This window comes from Pogoniulus pusillus, chromosome 19 (genome assembly GCF_015220805.1).
Source record: "Pogoniulus pusillus isolate bPogPus1 chromosome 19, bPogPus1.pri, whole genome shotgun sequence".
NCBI lineage: Eukaryota > Metazoa > Chordata > Aves > Piciformes > Lybiidae > Pogoniulus > Pogoniulus pusillus.
Genome location: NC_087282.1, coordinates 22,477,231 through 22,490,244, shown reverse-complemented (window position 1 = coordinate 22,490,244; position 13,014 = coordinate 22,477,231). Strand labels below are relative to the sequence as shown.

Genomic DNA, 13,014 nt, shown 5'->3' with positions numbered 1-13,014 from the left:
ACCAGGAGAAGCCTGCTGAATGAAATCTATTTATATGCAGACATCAGGCACCCTACATGTCCCAGCATGCGTGTACTCTGTGCAATGTCCACTGTGATTGCACCAACACCTAACACTAGATGCAGCAGTGACTTGTGGTGGGAATCTAAGATCTAAACTCAGAACAAGGTGTGACTTCTGGATCTCATTTGCTATTCAAAAGCAAACGAAACACAAAGCTCATCCAGACATTTCCCAAGAGTGCTTGACATGATCCTGCATGTATGTGAAGGATCTACACACAAAGAGATGGACAGGAAAAGTGTGCAGCCAGCACACTTCATCTCCTCACCCCCTCCTGGCAACTGGTTGCAGGCAGCATTTTTGGGTAGCACTGGGAGCTGGAAAGGCCAGATTGGCCCAGTCTGCTCTGCAGAGATGCTTCAAGGGCTTTAGCTTTCTCACTGTCCTTTATTTGAAATGTATCCACAATCACCGTGGACATCTCTAGTTACCTTAGGTAATGAATCTCCCTTAGTGATTCCCAGAGGGACACCAGAAGCAGACCTCTGTGCACTCTTGAGACCCCTCTCCAATAACATCATCACAACAGGCCTGCAGCCTTGCAGCATTGCAAGCAGTTGTAGAAATTAACTTGCTGTTAGAAAGAGGTCTAAATACCTTCAGACTCCAGATCAGACTAAACCACTGATCAGAGCATGTTCATTGTCCTCAGTGGGAGAGGGTGTTGTGATCTTTAACAATGAACTGATTTCTGCAATCACCAGAGCTGTGTCAACTTGCAGCAGGTGAACTTTGCGTGCTAAAGAGCTCACATGAAGCAAATAAAGGACTAGAGATGTTTCACCTTTTAAAACATTTACATATGTTTAAGTATGATTACTTATTAACACAGGAGGCAATAAAAACAGTTAATAATCAGGAATGAAATGAAAGCCATTGTTGTTCACAGAGTGCAATTTGAAGTGCACTGTGATTACTTCAGTATCAATCAGCCATTCTATTTGTTACAGGAATAAGATGACTACAAGTGACATGACATTTTCAACCTGGCTACCTTTTCTGTCTCAGAGAGCTTGGAAAGTGGATCTATGTTGCCTGGTCAAAAGCATCTGAAAAGAACAGGCTGAAAGGGAGCAATGTCAGGCAAATATGAATGCTGGGGATGGTGAGAGCAACCTACTGTTCCTTTTAGTGTGATTCAGAGCCCCCAGACCTCCACTTGGGCTTATCTGGACCTCAGAACAGGCTGTTCAAGTAGTGTAGAAGCATAAGAGTCTACAGTCAGAGTCTTTTTCCAGCTGCCTATGAAGTCTGCTGCCTTGGTCAGAGCTAGGAGCCTAGGTAGCCTTTGAGAAGCACCCAGGGCACATGTTACCTACACCAAGGATGCACTCTGGATGTGCTCTGCTCCTGAGATGTCAGAAGAAATGGTTCATCCTGTGAGCTGTGGTTTATAAATTCGTGTTTCAGGCAAGATTCTGACAATCAAACTAAGCAAAGTGTGCTTGTTGCTGTCAGCTGCAAAGTGGCCCCTGGCCTTTCTCCTGAATCTTTATCTGTGTGGAGTTCCACGGCCCACTGAAAGAGTAGGAAAGAGAGGAAAGACAGGAGGAAGCCCCATATTTGCTTTGAAAACTTGTCCTATTTACAACATTTTTGTTGCAAAACAATTTCTGCACTTATGTCCCAGTTTGGGTTCAGGGAGACTGAACTCCTGCACAAAGCTGTGCCTGCCCTGCTCTCCCAGGGGAAAGGCTGTGCATGTTGGTCTAGAGGTAAATATGCTCCCTGGGTATTGCAGTCTGACAAGTTCTTCCACAATAGACATCCTGAAAAATAATAGCAGTGTTGTGAAATGCTCTTGTCTTGGTGCCTGCCTGTTGAGGAGCTAAAGGTTGTACTTCTAGATCATAGGGACTACTATTTCTGCCTAAGATCTGCTGTGGATTTAGTTCTCTGCACCTGCTCCTTGGCTAGAAATTTGTGTTGGAAGCACTATCCTTCTGACAGGTCACTTCTAAAGGTTGCCATCGCTGGTATCTGCAGCACTTGAGTAATGCAAGGGGTCTGCCACTTCCCATTCTGGAGAAAACTCACCTTAAGGACTTTCAAGCAGCTCTAGTCTCTGACACATGTCTTATAATTCAACGTCCAGCAATTGCAGTTCCAGCAAAAAAAGTCACTCCTTCCTTGTGCCAGCCAAAATTCCCCTCTGCAGCGTTTGAGAGAACAGCAGCAGAGTACTTTACAGTGAGATGCCTATGCCCTGAGAAGAGCCAAAGACTCCAAGCAATGTAAGCTTGCTTTAACAAGCAGGCTACAACAATACCAAGTTCCCGTCAGCTGCTGGTGTAACCTTTGGCATCACTCATCCCTCCCATCTCTTGGACTGAGCCAAATGATCTGCTCCTTGGATCACCATCAAAGTCTCAGAGATGGGATGGAGTGAATAATCAGCTCAACACACCGCACGGTGTTGAGAGAAAGAAGGTGAAACGTTGTCAAAGAGTAACACATGGACTCCAGTGAAGATGCTGAGGACATAAATCAGTTGCAATGGTAGGGAGAGCTACAGGTGATTGCAAGTACAGTAGGACAAAAGACAGACATGGGCTGCAGAGCATGGTCAGCAAGGGGAATTCCCAGCAAAAACATATTTACCATACTGGGGCAGAACAAAAGAAAAAGTGGGCCTGAACCACCCCACGAGTCTAGGACTTCAAACTGGTTGAAAGCCGTGGCCTGTTCAGAGTAGTTCTAACTCCTGTCCCTTGGCAAGCAGGGGATTGAAACAAAGATGCCACAAACAGAAACAAAAGAGAAAGAAGAATGGTTCCCAAGTGACCTGGATCAAGGGGCAAACTTCAGAACTGCTGGAGTGGCTTGGACAAAAAGCTAGGCTTTACTCAGGGGAAAAGGCAGCTTGTGCAAATGCTGAGCATGCCCATCAATTCCAAAACAAGAGGAAGAAAGCCATGATGATCCTATCCACAGAGAGGTTTAGAAGATGCTTTTTGGTGACTTTCTCTTAGTGAGAAGACATGTGAAAAGTACAGAGAAAGCCTGGAACCAACTTTCCCACCTTGCACTACAGGACCATTGTGTAAAGGATGGGAAGGATAAAGACTGAGAACTATTCCTCCATCCAAAGTGTGTTCTTCAATGTTTTCATGCCTGACTACAGCTGCTTCTACTAATGTTATCACTTTTTGCCACTCAGGATTCCAAGCTAATGTCACACAAGTGTCAACACACAGCTAAATTAGATTTTAGGCTAGGATTTGGCATTACAGGCAGAAGTAAGCATCTTCCAAAGACTCAAAAGAATCTTCCACCTTAAGAACCAGACAATGCTTTTTTTTGCAGGGGACTCCCTGGTTAATATCATCCCTGCAAACTTTCCCAGTGGTGAAGTTGCCAGTAATGGATATTTCTCTGGGTACTCACCATAACAGCAGCTCAGGAAGTTACCTTGTTGGCTCCAGAGATGGCTGGGATGAAGGGGTGAGATGGGATGGATGGATAGATAGATGCCACTCTGATCACACAGCCCTTCTGTCTGGAAGTTGATCCTTTTAACAGGATGTTTTGAGGATGCTGGAGATGGTGAGGTTAGCTGGCTACTGAAACCACTCCTTTCAATCTCTTTGGCCTCCCATCTTCCTCCTGGTGATGTTTTCCTTAAAAATAATATTTATTAAACAAATTTTCCACATTGGATCCAGCCACTCTGCCACACAAAAAGGAAGGAAATCCTTCATCCATAATTAGCAATTGCTGGCGGCAGCAGCAAGTTGGGAAAGGTTTGGAAAACCTTTGAGTTCACAAAGCTTATGGCAATGTCAAAGTTATCCAAGTGTGCACTAAATGAAGTTTTTGGTGACATCTTAGGGTGATACCTGCCTGCCTTTCATTAGAGGAGAACTGCAGAGCATGTACAGAGTAGCTCCTGGCTAGAACCAGCACTCAGCTGTGGCTATAGTCAGAACATCATCATGATGAGTTTTAGTATGATGGAACTGTTGAGGCTGGAAGAGACCTTTGAGAACATCAAGTCCAAGTGCAGAGATTCACCAAGATCAGCCCATTGTGTTGGAACCTACCTGAAAAAGTGCTCTCTTCCTATCTCAGCTGATAAGCTGGCTGAAGGGGAGAAAGAAAGAAGGGCAGAATGCACAGAAGCAGCCATGAGAGAGGAGACATGCTGCGAGTGCCTGTCAGCTTTCCCAAGGTCGTTAGCTCTTTCAGATAGGATGGGAAGTGGTGTTGTGGACTACACCTGAGGTGAGGAAAGGGCTGATGCTTATTGATTTTTTTTTCAGGTTCCTGCAAGGAAACAATCAAACCTGGAGCAAGGATCCTTGCCATCACATCAATAAAGAGCATTATTTTTGGCTAGGGGGACAACTCTCCAGAGACCAGGGCTCAGCCTGGGCTTGTCACTGGTAGTTTTACTCCTCACACAGACACTTGAAAATGCCAATAGTTATTCTTCTGCTTCCTCTTTCTTTTGTAGTTTCAACTACCTGGCTTGTCAATTGTTTCAGGAAGAGCTAATTAAAGGCTGAAACCGAGCCAATGAGGCACCTTCATTGTGTGGCAAACTTGCTGCTTGAAAACATTCAATGGAATGAAGATGAAAAGGAAATGTGGTGATGCATCATATTCCCAAGCTCCCCGAAAGCCCACTGCTTTCCAAGGAGCTCTCTGAGCTGCAGAGTCTGAGAGTGGGTTAGTCTTCCAAAAGAAAAGATCAGGGTTAGCCTGAAAGAGCATCCATAAATTTGGAGTCCTTCCTGATTCTCCAGCCTGAAACCAATTGCAGCAAACTCACAAAGGGCACTCCCTCTGAGATATTTCTTGTCCTGCTTTGTCTTCTTGCTTGATTAACACACACACACACAAACATTCTGAATGCTCTTACCCTATTGTTTCAGCACTGTTAGGCTTGCAGCTCCGGGTCAATGAATAAATGCAGCAGCATGCTTCTTCTATGACAAACTGAAGCTTTTCAGCCTTGGCTGCTTTTTCGGCTGTGCCCAGTTCACATAATTGCCCAAGGCTGTGTTAATCCTGACTGTAGTGATTTGCCCATCCCTGAAGGGGACACGGTTGCTTTGAGGACCTGTTCTGATCCTTTGCTCATGCCAATAACCCAGAAAGGCTCTCATTTCTCGAGGCCAGATTAATGCTATTGTTTACTATCAAAGTGGAAGACCATCAACTGGCCTCCTCTGAAGCCTTTCTGCCATGAGTCTGCTGCTCAGACCGCAGCTGCAAAATCAGAGAGAGTCCAAGGAACACAAGACAGAGGCAGGCACTCAACACCCAGTGATGGCTGTGGTTCTCCTTAAGCCCTCTGTTCTTCAGCTTCGACCTCCACACCAGAGAGATGACTGGCTGTTGTCTTGCCCAGAGTTGCTGCAGTTCTGCCAGGAGTTTGCATGCAGCCCCATGACAATTTTAAACAACACATCAAAATGCAAAGGAGAAAAATACAAAGGCTCCAGAACCAAGAACAAGGGCAAAGCTGATTTTCAAATGGATCCAATAAACACCAACAAGGAGCAGCATGCTACGTAAGCAATTTCTCTGCACAGCTGAGATGGAATCAGGAGGGAGGGAGGGAGGGGCATGAGCAGGGGTACCAGTGGCTGTCAGGAGGGAAGCTGCCAGAGGCTGATCCTGAGCAAGAAGGGAAAATATGGGTGATGCCAGGCACTAATTTAATGCCAGTTGTCATTTCTGATTGCTGCTCTCTACCCACCCGCTCTGCCTGAGCTTACAGAGCAGCAGTGGCCAGCAGCTGTGGGCACAAGTGTTAGAGCTCCCCACTGCTGCACCATGCTTGCCCATGCCAGGGCACACCTACAGTTGGCAATACCAGTTGCAGGGGACACAGCAGAGTCAGACCCTCTCCAGTGGTGAGACCAGCACCTCATGGCATATTTGGGTTTGTGTGGCATGATGCTGGCTGTGTCAGACCTTCTCCAGTGGTGAGACCAGCACCTCATGGCATATTTGGGTTTGTGTGGCATGCTAGCAACATGAAGACCTCATGGCATATTTGGGTTTGTGTGGCACACTGGCTGTGTCACTGTCTCCAGTGGTGAGACCAGCACCTCATGGCATATTTGGGTTTGTGTGGCACACTGGCTGTGTCAGACTGTCTCCAGTGGTGAGACCAGCACCTCATGGCATATTTAGGTTTGTGTGGCATGATGCTGGCTGTGTCAGACCATCTCCAGTGGTGAGACCAGCACCTCATGGCATATTTGGGTTTGTGTGGCATGATGCTGTCTGTGTCAGACCATCTCCAGTGGTGAGACCAGCACCTCATGGCATATTTGGGTTTGTGTGGCATGCTAGCAACATGGAGACCTCATGGCATATTTGGGTCTGTGTGGCACCCTGGCTGTGTCAGACCATCTCCAGTGGTGAGACCGGCACCTCATGGCACATTTGGCTTTGTGTGGCATGCTAGCAACATGGAGAGGAGCATCTATGGGTCAGAGGGAGAAGAAAGGAGAGAGGAGAGCACTGTCAGAGCAAGACCAAAGCATGCAAGCATCCACATCTACCCCCGCAAGCAGTTGTGCAGAAGACGGAAAGGAAAACGAGCAGTTGTGCCTGGGTGTTTTGCTCCAGCTAAGCACAACAAGCAGCCCCCCCAGGCCCATCACCCCTGCACCCTCAAGAACCGCTGCAGTTGAGAGCTGAGCCGGGGATCCCAGTAAGTAGCATCCAGCCTCCTGGAGTGCCGCGGGGCTGCATGCTACCCACTCTTGGCCCCGGCGCAGCTCTCTCGTGCAGCGTTTCTTCGCCACCTGCCTCTCCCTGGCCTTGGCCACGGGGCTGACCTTCATCTCTTGTGCCTCCAGCACCTTCTTGCCATCCCAAGCCCAGCTGCGCTTGGTGAAGTAGTTGACAGTGGCGAATTCGATCAGCGCAGAAAACACAAAGGCGTAACAGACGGCTATGAACCAGTCCATGGCCGTCGCGTACGCCACCTTAGGTAACGAGTTTCTGGCGCTGATGCTTAGTGTGGTCATGGTGAGGACAGTGGTGACACCTGTGGAAACACAGCAGGAGATAAGGATAGTGTGACACCATACTCTTGTACCCATCTAGTTTCTCCTCACAGCCGGCATTTCCAGCACTGAGAGCAGTGATTCTGCCACTCTGCTCTAGTAAGACTCCGCACCTGGAGTCTGGTAAGACCTCACCTGGAGTACTTGACCAGCTGTGGAGCTTTCAACGCAGGAAGGACATGGACCTGATGGACTGGGTCCAGAGGAGGACCATGAAAATGATCAGAGAGATGGAACATCTCTGCTACAAGGACAGGCTGAGGGAGCTGGGGCTGTTCACCTGGAGAAGAGAAGGCTCCAGGGACACTTAATAGCATCTTTCCACTACCTGAAGGGGGCTACAACAAGGCTGCAGGGGGACAGCTTACAAAGGTCTGCAGGGATAGGAAGAGGGACAGTGATCTGAAATTAGAAACGAGGAGATTTAGATTGGATATTATGAACAAGTTCTTTACCATGAAGGTGATAGAACACAAATCAGTTTGCCCAGGGAGGTAATTGAGGCTCCATGCCTGGAGATATTCAAGGTCAGGCTCTACAGAGCCCTGAGCAACCTGATCTAGTGGAGGATGTCCCTGTTGACTAGAGGAAGGCAGGAGTAGATGACCTCTGGAGGTCTCCTCCAATCCAAAGCAGTCTGTGATTCCACGACTCTTACTCCTACTGTAATCACAGGAGCTTTACCCAGCACAAGTCCATGGTGACACTGACAGAATAACAAAACAGTCCAGTTTGGAAGGGAAATCAACTTGTTCACCTCAAATCAAGACCAACTGCTGGTTGCTCAGGGCCTTCTCAAGTTCAGTTTTGAAAATCTTCAATTCATATAACCAATTGCAAACATCTGCATTAGGATGAGATTAATCTTCCCAAGACTCCATTAATCAGATCTCTGCTCACTATAAAAGAGTCCTAGCTCATAGGTAGACATCCAAATCCTTGTCTACCTGTAGGGTAAGCTGCATCACAGTATCACAGTATCACAGTATCACAGTATCACAGTATCATCAGGGTTGGAAGAGACCTCACAGATCATCAAGTCCAACCCTTTACCACAGAGCTCAAGGCCAGACCATGGCACCAAGTGCCACGTCCAGTCCTGCCTTGAACAGCTCCAGGGACGGCGACTCCACCACCTCCCCGGGCAGCCCATTCCAGTGTCCAATGACTCTCTCAGGGAAGAACTTTCTCCTCACCTCCAGCCTAAATCTCCCCTGGCACAGCCTGAGGCTGTGTCCTCTCGTTCTGGTGCTGGCCACCTGAGAGAAGAGAGCAACCTCCTCCTGGCCACAACCTCCCCTCAGGTAGTTGTAGACAGCAATAAGGTCTGCCCTGAGCCTCCTCTTCTCCAGGCTAACCAATCCCAGCTCCCTCAGCCTCTCCTCGTAGGGCTGTGCTCAAGGCCTCTCCCCAGCCTCGTCGCCCTTCTCTGGACACGCTCAAGCATCTCAATGTCCCTCCTAAACTGGGGGGCCCAGAACTGAACACAGCACTCAAGGTGTGCTCTAACCAGTGCAGAGTACAAGGGCAGAATGACCTCCCTGCTCCTGCTGACCACACCATTCTTGATGCAGGCCAGGATGCCACTGGCTCTCTTGGCCACCTGGGCACACTGCTGGCTCATGTTCAGGCAGGTATCAATCAGTACCCCCAGATCCCTCTCTGTTTGGCTGCTCTCAGCCACTCTGACCCCAGCCTGTATCTCTGCATGGGGTTGCTGTGGCCAAAGTGCAGCACCCTGCACTTGGAGCTGTTGAACACCATCCCCTTGGACTCTGCCCATCTGTCCAGGTGTTCAAGGTCCTCCTGCAGAGCCCTTCTGCCCTCCAACCCAGCCACATCTGCCCCCAGCTTGGTGTCATCTGCAAACTTGCTGATGTCTGACTTGATGCCCTCATCCAGATGCATGATAGACTCAGCTTCCTCATGTGAAATATGCCATGGAGAAGCCTCTGGTTGCTTTAGGAATCAAATCAAAATTAAAAACTAACAGTAAAAAGGACAGTTAGAAGGCTTGGAACTTTCTGGAGGACCAGAAATTGACCACTTGTCCTTCTCTCAACATTTTGGAAATAGTGTGTGGAGACCTAGATGGATCCTGCCAGCATGAGCAGGCAAGCTGCCAGAATGAGAATCACCCAGGTTGGAAAAGACCTCCAAGATCATCCAGTCCAACCTATCTCCCAGTCCAACCTATCACCCAGCCGTGTGTCACACCCATTTATCTTAAAAACATGATCTGTTGCAAAATGCCTTTTAAAGCCCTTTCCCCCCCTCCCTCCCTTTTCAATAAAGCAGGCAGCCATTGCTATCCATTTCCCCCAATAATGTGCTTTTCAATTAAAAATGCATTAAAAATATCACCAAAAATATTGACTAATTTTCACTTCCCTTAAGCCATACTCCTGGTAATTGAAGAGGTTCAATAATATTGTTGGCAATACTTTTTGAGGGGGGAGAAAAGAGGAAATAAACAATTGGAGTTCTCATTATTTTCTTAATAGGGAAGCAAGGCAATTTGGGAGCAAAGACATTTGTCACAAAGGTAGGCTTTAATTTTTTCAGTCAGCTCTTTCCTGCTCAGCCTGAGCTGCTACTCCAGGAAACTGTGCTCTCTACAACTACCTGAAGAGAGGCTATGACCAGGTGGAGGTTGGTCTCTTCTGCCAGGCAAGCAGCAACAGAACAGGGGCACACAGTCTCAAGTTGTGCCAGGGCAGGTCTAGGCTGGATGTTAGGAGGAAGTTGTTGGCAGAGAGAGTGATTGGCATTGGAATGAGCTGCCCAGGGAGGTGGTGGAGTCACCATCCCTGGAGGTGTTCACGAAAAGCCTGGATGGGGCACTTGGTGCCGTGGTCTGGTTGATTGGCTAGGGCTGGGTGCTAGGTTGGACTGGATGAGTTTGGAGGTCTTTTCCAACCTGGTTGATTCTATGACTCTATGAAACGTGTCCAATTGCAAATCTCAGGATAAGATAGAAAGTTACCCCCGTGCTGGGTGTGCAGAGACACTTCAGGGCTGATGCAGATATCACAGCCCACCTGGGGCATGGGTAGACATGGGGTCCAGGTGTCCATTCTGTGGGATTTGGTTGCAGTTGATTCACAGATAAGTTCATCAGTGACTATATGCCTGAGATGCTCCTATTTTCCATGTGTTTTCTGTCTGACCTCAGGCTCACAAGATGTCAGGGAGTGGAAGGGACCCAAAGAGATCACAGTATCACACAGTATCACAGTATCATCAGGGTAGATCATCCAGTCCATCCCCCCTGCCACAGCAGGACCATACAACCCAGCTCTGGTCACAGGGGAATGCATCTAGACAGGCTTTGAAAGTGTCCAGAGAAGGAGACTCCACAGCCTCTCTGGGCAGCCTGTGCCAGGGCTCTGAGACCCTTCCAGGCAAGAAGTTCCCCCTTGTGTTGAACTGGAACCTCCTGTGCTGCAGCTTCCATCCGTTGCTGCTTGTCCTGTCCCAGAGAGCAGTGAGCAGAGCCTGTCCTCCCCCATCCTGACCTCCAGCCCTCAGATATTTATAAGCATCTATTAAATCCCCTCTCAGTCTTCTCTTCTCCAGACTAAACAGCCCCAGGTCCCTCAGCTTCTCCACATCAGGCAGTGCTCCAGTCCCCTAACCATCCTTGTAGCCCTCCGCTGGAATCTCTCCCTGTCCCTCTTGAACTGGGGAGCCCAAAACTGAATGCAGTACCTCCTCCTTTTCCATTCTCTTGGATGAAAGCACCAAAAGGCATGTGCCAAGGCACTCTACTCCCTCCTGTTTGCTTTATCACTGTTTAATGCAGCTCTTGCAGTCTGGATGTTGCAAACCAGTTTGGTCATATTAAGCAGCCAGTGCCTCGCAGCTGCACTCCACCCTGGGGGTTGTTGTGGGGTTTGCTTCACTGGAGAAAGGAAAGCAACCTGCTACCAACAGGGAGAAGCTGGGGTCCACTGTAATTTTTAAAGCTGTTTATGACCAACATTTCACAAGCTGCATTGAACACAAACCCCATGACTCCATTCTAGTTCATTTTAGAGAGTGCAGAACTGCCAACAACTCTCTCTGCATCCTGTTCCAGTCCACAGCATGAGAATGAGGCTCAGGCCTGTAGAGGGTTGGGAAGGGAAGACATCAGCCCTGTAGGGTTTGTAGTAGCATTGCTATCACAAGTCTTGCTACAGCAAAAGTGCTGCATGATCCTTGACACTACACCACACTTCCTGCCTCATTCAAAATCACAAGCAGACAGTACCATATGTCCTCTCTCTGCTTGGTGACCTTTTTGCCCCATACAATCTCTGCTAAGCAGTATCTGCTGGGCACTATCATTTCCAGGAATCACAAACCTGAAGCATCACACCTGGTTTGTGTGCATGTGTGGGTAGATCTTGAAGCAAAGGCCTTAGCAGGAGAGCACAAAGCAGTTCTGCTACTAAGTGTCTGTGAAAGCTTTTGATAAACATGCAGCACCAACCTGACACTGCCTCGAGAAAGGGTACCAGCTAGATGTGCTAGTGTGAGCCCAGCTAGAACGTTTGGGTGAGAAGACTTAGACTACAGGCTGTGAAAGGGAAACAGTGGTGATGTCTGCTGCACTCATAGGCTCGCTGAGATGTGTAAGAACAAGAACACAAACATAGATAACAGGGAGGCTGTCTGGGCTTTGGGCTGAACCTCTCTCTCTAACCCAACCTTCTATCTGTATGACTAATCCACCTGCTTCCTGATCCCCCTGGCTGACCCTCAAAACTACCTTAAACATAAGGCAAGATATTGGGTGAGGCTGAGGAATGGGAGGAAGGTGGAAGGGTGGTTGGCAGCCCCTCCTGGAGACTCAGGTTTCTGGGAGGGCTGTTGTGTTTCTGCATTACCTTTTAACTTGTGTATTTCTGTATATAAGTGTGTAGATTGTAGATATCTGCTTGTGTATTGTGCTAAGCTGTAAATACAAAGCTTCACTCAATTTCCAGAGCAGCTGAGTCTAGGCTGGGTGATTTTCCAAAGTGTGTGTGTGTTGGGGGGGGAGAGGGCAGGTAACATCCAAACTATCACGCTAGAATACAGGAGGTGCCACCTTAACATGAGGAGGAACTTCTTTATAGTGAAGGTAAGAGAGCACTGGAACAGGCTGCTCAGAAAGGTTGTGAAATCATCTCTAGAGACTTTCAAAACCTGCCTGGATATGTTCCTGTGCATCCTGCCCTAGGTGATCCTGCTTTGGCAAAGGGGTTGGACTAGATGATATCTAGAGATCCCTTCCAACCCCTAATGTTCTGTGATTCTGTGATCTGAAACCTGCTGAAGAAAATAATAACCACGTATTTACCATGCAGTTACAGTGTCTCAGCCCAGGAACTTATTTGGAGCTCTGACCAAGTCCACGTTAGCAATTTCGAAGGTAGAGCTTTAAATTGCTCCACTTGTACTCATCCTCTCCTCAACTCAAAAGCCAATACAGATAAGCAGACACAGTTAAATGCATATAATGAGATGATCAATGCCCTGATTACTGTTAGTATTTGTGGCTTGGCTTGTAGCAGCAACATGGATAGGAGTAGTTTTGCAATGATTCAGTGAAATCAGGTGCACTGGAAAGACACTGAGAGCTACTCTGGGGATGGTCAGCAGCTTCACTGATGCCAGTTAAAGCCTGGGAGACCAGCTCTGATGCTTAGCCTGTTTTCCATCAACTGGAGTGCCTTTTTCCCCTGCCCTGAAAGGACACCCCCCATGCTTTCAAACTCACCAAACACCGTTCGGGCAGGAACAGATTCCCTGTTTAGCCAGAAGGAGACCTGGGACAGGATGACCGTCATAATGCAGGGCAGGTAGGTCTGTATCACAAAGTACCCAATCTTCCTCTTGAGGTGGAAGTGTGTGGTCATGACAACATACTCTCCTGCAGAGAGAGACAGTT

The 13,014-nt window shown here is 48.1% G+C and overlaps 1 protein-coding gene across 4 annotated transcripts in view; it reads right to left on the bottom strand.

The window, feature by feature from the left end:
- Nucleotides 1-13,014, bottom strand: part of GABRA3 (gamma-aminobutyric acid type A receptor subunit alpha3) — a 91,851-nt gene that overhangs the window by 11,408 nt on the left and 67,429 nt on the right. For 3 of the 4 annotated variants that reach the window (XM_064159610.1, XM_064159609.1, XM_064159611.1), the window contains exons 8-9: nucleotides 12,844-12,996; nucleotides 6,864-7,075 (exon numbers count right to left, since the gene is read on the bottom strand). In XM_064159610.1, the coding sequence (XP_064015680.1) occupies nucleotides 6,864-7,075; nucleotides 12,844-12,996 (365 nt within the window). Of the gene's footprint in view, nucleotides 1-3,455; nucleotides 3,684-6,863; nucleotides 7,076-12,843; nucleotides 12,997-13,014 lie in introns of those variants that run through there. The other variant, XM_064159612.1, reaches the window with a different exon arrangement.